This window comes from Cygnus atratus, chromosome Z (assembly GCF_013377495.2).
Source record: "Cygnus atratus isolate AKBS03 ecotype Queensland, Australia chromosome Z, CAtr_DNAZoo_HiC_assembly, whole genome shotgun sequence".
Classification (NCBI taxonomy): Eukaryota; Metazoa; Chordata; class Aves; order Anseriformes; family Anatidae; genus Cygnus; species Cygnus atratus.
The window spans coordinates 74,995,815-75,003,858 of NC_066396.1; the positions used below are offsets into that span (position 1 = coordinate 74,995,815).

General features: G+C 44.7%; 1 protein-coding gene across 1 annotated transcript; it reads right to left on the bottom strand.

The window, feature by feature from the left end:
* Positions 1-6,471: 6,471 nt before the first annotated feature.
* On the bottom strand, positions 6,472-7,709 carry MRPL50 (mitochondrial ribosomal protein L50). Its single transcript, XM_035564524.2, has 2 exons — positions 7,551-7,709; positions 6,472-6,999 (listed from the first exon to the last, which is right to left on the bottom strand). The coding sequence occupies exons 1-2, from the start codon at positions 7,658-7,660 to the stop codon at positions 6,606-6,608; spliced, it is 504 nt and encodes a 167-aa protein (XP_035420417.1). The 5' UTR covers positions 7,661-7,709; the 3' UTR covers positions 6,472-6,605.
* Between the last annotated feature and the right edge of the window lie 335 nt (positions 7,710-8,044).

Sequence of the window (8,044 nt, forward strand, 5' to 3'; positions counted from 1 at the left end):
AAATTTGGCTTTGGAGCCGGTCCTTGTCCTGTTGCTTTAGGAAGGTAATAACATTAGGAAAGCTCATCAGCAATGAACACTCCATTTAATATGCCCAGTCAGCAGCACCTAGTCCATTCATACTGCAAGAGGTTATCAGTGGGATTAAATTCTAAAATAAAAAATATATTACATCCTTTATATTCTTTATATTCTGTAAATACTCTTTCTGTTCTGTAGCCCTTTATATCCTGTAGCCTAGTTTTCACAGCCATAGTGCCCAGCATTATGGGTCTTCTCAGTGTGCTGTTAGCACAGCGTGCATCTTGCATTCTTGGTTAATGGCATCGACAAAATTAGTAGTGACGCTATCCCCCACTGTTTAGCCGCTAGCACGATGGCATGGACAGTCTTCCTGAAGGTGGAAAACATGTTTTTGAATTTCCTCCTCATCCCTGAGGATGAAGAATTATTTGAATCAGGATTTTCCACTTCCTGAAGGAGTGCTTTATCCTTACAGTTAACGTGCAGGGTGGTAAGAAGCCCCCCGCTCTCCACCATGAAACAAGCGAGCCCTGCTCTGTTCTCTGATGTGTAGGGATGCCTCCTCCTGGAGAAGTCTGCAGGTAGATGCAGGTCCATAAGCATGAGCACGCTTATACCTACGTTCCGGATGACTGGAGAGATGAAGCTGGGCCTGTCTCACGTTAGATTTACAGTGCCCTCAGCCTTTTCCAGTTGACAGATGCCCCCCTTTATGGACAGTTGAAACCTAACAGTACATTTTATTTCCATGTGTATCTCTCCCTTCAGGAACAACATATCCACCTCCTGGAACCTATGACCCAGTGAAAAATCAGTCTCTAAATAGCCTTTGGATTTTTATTTTTTTCAGTTCCTGTTCTGAGGAAGAGTTATCTCAATGTGCCGTGTACAGCGAGTTTAGGCAGCTTCTGTACAGGCACTCAACAGTGGCTTCTGCAATCTACTGTAAAAACATATTGTCTAAAATAAATACTGGCAGCAGTGCCTGAACTGCCCGTTTGGGCAGAAGAGACCCTTCTGGAGGGCTGTGGCCTCTCTCTGTCCCCCAGGCAGCACTCCTGCTGTACCCACAACTGTTGTTCTGGCTCCTCCCGGCATGTAAGCTGTGTCTTGTGCTGTGCAAAGGCTTTGGAACATGACTCGGTATCAGTAACAGCCTTCTTCTGCTTTGGTTGAGTACCTGTGCGAAGGGAAAACTGGCACATTTCACCAAAACCAGTACAAATAAAGTGTTTGTCCTCCCCTAGACTTGAATGGGCATGTTCTACAAAACTGCTCTCACTGAAAAGCCTCAGGTGTTGGTCAGCATCTTATGCTACGGACAACTCAGACCGCATTTCAAATGGATACAAACAAGGCCTGCCTGGTTTGCAACCTTGCACCTCTTGGTAAGAAGAGCATCATTACTTCTTCCAAGCTCACTTGAGGCACAAACCTAAGGCTTAGGACAGATGTTGAGCCAAAGCAAAGAGAATAATCACATGAAAGCTTTGAAGATCAATGATACGTGCTATGCAGTTATGGACTGCATACCATCTGATCAGGTCCCATTTGTTTTCCTCCATCTACTACCTATCTACAAAAAACCAAGTTCTTACAGAAGCCAGAAATGCAAACTTTAATACTCTAGGGCAAGGGCTGAGACCTCAAGAGCTTGTACCAATTCTACATGTTAAAACTGTAACTGTTTAATAGAGTAAATTCATATTTATTCCTATCTAAGGAAGGAAGCCCTCAGGTTTAATTCACCTGAATTAATGTTGCTTTTAATGTTGCCCCTGAATATCATGAAAAGATTCTTCCTCTGGATAATGATTGTTCCACCGTTTTGGAAAATAGGCTTTACATGTTGCATAAGTGAATCAGCCACCACTAGTTATAAAATGCACTCATAACAGTTGATGTGTTTTAATTTAGGAAGGCTAACTGACTGCCAACTGGGATACAGAGAAAGGTTTTCATTAGCAAGAAAATGATTCCTGGGAGGAGGATGAAAGATTGACACTACTTACTCAAGTCAGTCATTGGCACTGTATTTAACATGTCACTGCATTTGACGTGTCACTGCATTTGACATGGTGTCACTGTGTTTGACATCTCGTTGATGCTACCTTCACAGGTGAGCAGAGGGCCCCCTGGAGCAGGTTATGCCAACCTGTGTTTTCAGAGCTGCCTATTACCTCTCTGTGCTTTGGGTGGCTGCAGGCTAATGGTGTGTAGTGAACAAGTGGCAGAGTCAAGTCCAGATGGATGTGCAAGGTACTCACAGTCACATCCTATTTTACTAGCCAGTGGAGCAGCTTCCCTGCTGTAAGATTCTGTCAGGTTGTCTTTATGCTGCTACTGTAAGGCCAGCTATTTTCTCTTCTAAGGGTGAAAGCTTGGTTTCAGGCTATGGAACAAGCACACACCCTGCACAGCAGTGTAGCCTTTTATTTCCGTCCCCATGGGGCAGCAGCCTGTTCCACGTCCTCCTCAGCAGCACTGTACTTACAGAAGGCATGGACTCAGCACCCTTTCTCCACCAGTCACAGAGCTTTGAGGATGAATGCAAGCATGACCACTGCAGAAATACACTTTGTGGCAGGTGAAACAGAGTGCAGAAAAGGACAAGAGGAACAGGAAACACTTAAATAGAATGGAGTGAAACCTGCATTAAAAATAATAAAAATAAAATCACAGAATAAAAGAGTCTCATAAAATCAGGTATCCAACCTATTTACTGACATACCACGGTACTACAGACAGAGACATTGCAGTAGCTGAGTGAAGTTGTGCAGGATGGGGAACATTTCCATAGCGTAAGTCTGTGTTTTGCTCAGACTTTGCAGCAGGAATTAGGAAGGCAACACTGAATAAAGGCTTGAAAGGGCTCAGGATCTTCGAAAAGACAGAACAGTTCAATAAATTGTGAAATCAACTAGAGCCTGGGGGAATTCTTCATCAAAGAAAGAAATAAATAAATAAAATAAAAATAATTCCATTTTAAGTTTGTTTCCGTACTGGAAGAGGACTCCATTGTCAAAAGGAAGAGGAGATAACGAAGTAGGTTGTGTTTAATAATAGGAGTTTAATGTGACTGCATTACACAAAATTAACACTTGTTTTACAAAAATGACTTCTTACCATGAAGTATAGCAGTACTTGGGCAATTCAGTGACTGAAGCTTTCTAGAACAAAATCATAAGTTCCCATCAAACCTATCTCTGCAGGAGATGGAAAATAGTACAATGTTATTGTGAAACACCTTTGGTGTCTGAAATATGTCGGTCTACTTTTACTAAGAGCATGAGCTTGAATTAGGTCAGCCAAGCAACATTTGGACCTAAAGCGTACTTTTGGAAAGAAACTTCTGGTACCTCATTTTACCATGTTCTCCACCTTAGTTTCCTATGTGTTATAAATGTTATTTGTTTTAGCACTCCTGCAAAATACAAAACTACTACTATAAAGCCAGTTACTTCAGTTTACAATGGCTTGGCACAAAAAGGCAACTGTATGTTTTCACTTTCTGGCTTTTCTTCCCTGGTGAACAGTTCTTTTTTTCTCAGAAAGCCGTATTTACAGATCCTCCCTTAAAGTCTTCAATTCAAATGCCCACATTTGATCGTTCTTCCTTTCATATTAGTCCTTGCAGCTTCTTGCTCTAGTGTGCTGGTGGAAGAGTGAGGCTTAGACCTCAGAGGAGACGCATGTACAAGGAGACAATAGTATCTTTCCTTTGATAGAAAGACATAATTTCATGGTAATTTCCAATGCATTGCTCCCAGATAGCCCATAAAGCAGATGCGTGTTACATACCTTCTTACTACATCCAAACCCATCAAAGTGAAAAAAAACAGCATGTAGAAGTGTTCCTCTACCCAGAGGAGATAGCAGAGCAGTTCAGTATGCTTCAGTTCACAGAAAGCTTAGACTTCCTTACCAGCTGAACCCCCCAGTTTTACCCCAAATGGATCTTCAAAAAACAAAACTCAAAACTACAGAAAATTTTATGGCACAGGCTGTGATTCTCAGCTAATACTTGCTTTTGGTGTGTCCATCTAAACCCACTGCTAATTTTCAGTTTTGTGCTGCTCAACTGCTTCATTTTTATTACAGAATCACAGAATCACAGAATCGTCTAGGTTGAAAGAGACCTCCAAGATCACCCAGTCCAACCTCTGTCCAACACTAACAAGACCTCCACTAAACCATATCACTAAGCTCTACATCTAAACGTCTTTTAAAGACCTCCAGGGATGGTGACTCAACCACTTCCCTGGGCAGCCCATTCCAGTGCCTAACAACCCTTTTGGTAAAGAAGTTCTTCCTAATATCCAACCTAAACCTCCCCTCGCGCAGCTTTAGCCCATTCTCCCTCATCCTGTCACCAGGCATGTGGGAGAACAGACCAACCCCCACCTCGCTACCGCCTCCTTTAAGGTACCTGTAGAGAGCGATAAGGTCGCCCCTGAGCCTCCTCTTCTCCAGGCTGAACAAGCCCAGCTCCCTCAGCCGCTCCTCGTAAGACTTGTTCTCCAGACCCCTCACCAGCTTCGTTGCCCTTCTCTGGACTCGCTCGAGCACCTCCATGTCCTTCTTGTAGTGAGAGGCCCAAAACTGAACACAGTACTCGAGGTGCAGCCTCACCAGAGCCGCCGAGAAGGAACAATCACTTCCCTAGCCCTGCTGGCCACACTGCTTCTTATGCAAGCCAGGATACTGTTGGCCTTCTTGGCCACCTGAGCACACTGCTGGCTCATATTCAGCTGCCTATCAACCAGTACTCCCAGGTCCTTCTCTGCCAGGCAGCTTTCCAACCACTCATCTCCCAGCCTGTAGCGCTGCTTGGGGTTGTTGTGCCCCAGGTGCAGGACCCGGCACTTGGCCTTGTTGAACTTCATACAGTTGGCCTCAGCCCATCGGTCCAGCCTATCCAGATCCTCCTGCAGAGCCTTCCTACCCTCGAGCAGATCGACACACGCACCTACCTTGGTGTCATCTGCAAACTTACTGAGGGTGCACTCGATCCCCTCATCCAGGTCATCGATAAAGATATTAAAGAGGACCGGCCCCAGCACTGAGCCCTGGGGGACTCCACTAGTAACCGGCCTCCAGCTGGATTTGGCTCCATTCACCACAACAATTTGGGCTCGGCCATCCAGCCAGTTTTTAACCCAACAAAGCGTACGCCAGTCCAAGCCATGAGTAGCCAGTTTCTTGAGGAGAATGTTGTGGGAAACGGTGTTGTGGTTTATTATAAATTATGTTGTTATATAAATTATGTGGTACTTAAAAACATTTAGAGATGTTACATATACCAACCTCATAATGCTTCTCTGAAGAGGTCTCTTCTCTCCCAACATGGGCCATATGCACACTAAATATTGTAGAAAATGTCCTAGTGTAGGGCATACACACCACAGATTTAATGCACAATTGGTGCTCAACTACCTCTCTGCACACAGATTTATCTATTTATCACACTGTGTTCTTCCACAAGCTACAGGGAAGGGACTTGTTAACAGAGAGCATTCTGCAGTGCCAATGAAAACACCCTGTCCCCTTTTTCACCCTGACAGCAAGCATTTAGCATGCTAAAACCACTCTGCAATTCCACAGGACTCTAAAGGATACAAGAACGGGTTTCTTAAATTTCTTCAGAGCTAAAGAAGCAGTGCAAGAAGTTTGCTGAATAATGAAACTGAGCACCATAAGACAAAAGCTGCAGTTTCTAAACGTTTCAAGTGGAGATGGGGTTCAGAGGAGTGAACAGTATAATCCAGCACATTTCTCCTAATTCCACTGCTGTCTTCTCTGATTACAAGCCTACATAATCAGTACCAAAGGAATTAAAAAACAACATTAAGTAATAGTTATTGCAAGGATCAACAGAATTCAGAAATATGAAAATACAGCCAGAGAATGCTACAAGCTGCTTTGATGGCAGTCACCCTAATGGGACTGTTAAAGAGTTCACCATTAACGAGCTCATAGATTTCAGAGTTCTACTTGGTACCCACTATGGCCATGTAGTAATTTGTAGTAGAAAAAGTGGAGTTTTATTTTAAGACTATGTCTGTGATGGGTTTTAGAAACATTTCTGATATGATTTTGAGTCTCAAAAGGCAGGGGGAGAATGCTGGCATACCTCCCCACACGTTCCCCTACCAAAGTCTGCCAGGCTAGTCTTGGTAGCTGAGTTGAACACCACAGCAAAATACAGTAATACACACTTTGTAAAATCCCATTACACAGTTCAGAGCCAAAGGCAAGACATTTATGAGGCGCAGGGAAGAAATGCAGGAGCTGGTCCTCTCCATGTATGCCCACTAGGCTCTGTAGCTGTTAGGCAGCAGGCCAGAGGCCATAAAGCAGACATTTTTACCTTTACTGACCACACTGTGTCACTGTTTCATAAAGAACTTCTGCTTTTTCAGTATATAACAAACAGAAACAATGAAATCTCATGACAACTAGATGAAGTTTTATTGGTGATACTCGTATACTCGGTTGATATCACAGTGAGAGGGCTGTTTCAGCTCTGCAGCTCTGCCTTAAGAGCACAACCAAAACAAAGCAGTGCTTCACAGCAGCACTCACTGCTCCCACGAAATCTTCAGGTTTGGGGGTAGCTCTGAGGCACGCAGTTCATCAAACTTGGACCCCTCCTTCACAGGAGTGCTATAGAAAGTCAAGACATCCTGGGCACTGCACATCAGGTGGAGCTGTGAATTGGGGACAGCATGACCAAGTTCTGCTGCCAGCTGAGCCAGGAGCCGAAACTTTAGCTTGTTTTCTTTTAGGGACGCCTGCTGCCACTGATCAGGAAGCGAGGGTCCGAAAATCTTCCTGACATGAGACTCGAGTAAGCTCTGTATATCCTCTGGAGGAACATAATTTCTGCTGCGTGGTGGGGGACAGATCACACTGGGTTCAGTCTTCTCTTCAATGATTGCATCTGCTCTTGCTTCTACTTCTTTTTCGTCCTTCCTGTTGACATCAGACATAAGTATTTTCAGTTTCTTGGCTACTTAAGCTGAAATCAGAGCATGTTTCTATTCCTAATCACTTAAAATGATAGTCTGACAAGAGTTTACACATCCTACAGACACAGCAGGTCCACTATGAACAAAGTGCCACAAAGGTCCAGAAGAACAAAAGTGCCTAAGCTAGACTATTGATTTTGCCCCAGCTGCTGCTTGGCAGATGTTTTTTTTTTTGTTTTGTTTTGTTTTTTTCTAAATAGAAATCACTTGCCTCCTTTATTTTATTAAAATAAGCAAGTAAAAATCCTAACCAGCTTACTGACTTGTTACACAGCCCCAGCTCAATTTTCTAGTGGACTGTGAAGATGATAACTCAAAAACAGTAAGTGCTACCACAGGAAAAAACAATTCCTATATGCTTATAAATAAATAAATAAGCAAATCGGTTTCAACCAGAAAACAAAGCCTACCCCCAGCTATTGGGTCCCAAACGCCCCCCGGTGCCCACGACAAACCCTGCAGCCCCGGCGGCCAGCGCCCCCCACCAGCTGATACCTGCGGGCGCCCCAGAAGAGCCGCCGCGGCACCGACACCAGGCCCCGGCCCCAGCCGCAGCTCAGCCGCCGCCCCGCCGCCGCCATCAGCCCCCTGGCGGTCGCCGCCATTTCGCGGAGCCCTTCCCCTTCCCCTTCCCTCCCGGCGGCCCGCCGTGACGCCACTTCTGCCCGCTCCCGCCCTGCCTGATGGGAGTTGTAGTGCCGGGTGTGATGGAAACAAGGGGAGGTGCTGCTTCTGTCAATAAAAGATGGGCACGAGAGTTTAAGACCCGTTTTCCTATTTTATTTAATTAAATAAATTCGTTTTACACAGTGAGGGGTGATGCCATAAAACTCAGCCAAAAGACACACCCGTGCTTTGATTCCCATGTAGTGTACATCTCTTTGCCCTGGCCACAAAACACAAATAAATGTCGGGGCCAGGCACAGCCTCCAGCAGCATCTAGCACAGCGTTGGTGACAGGTGTCCTGCAAAGGAGCAGGAAATCTTTA

Bases quoted from the DNA above. Each gene is read 5' to 3' on its own strand.
- MRPL50 (XM_035564524.2), bottom strand. From the start codon at position 7,660: ATGGCGGCGACCGCCAGGGGGCTGATGGCGGCGGCGGGGCGGCGGCTG. The intron at 7,000-7,550 runs GTATCAGCTGGT...TGATGTCAACAG, and splicing joins CTCTTCTGGGGCGCCCGCAG to GAAGGACGAAAAAGAAGTAG.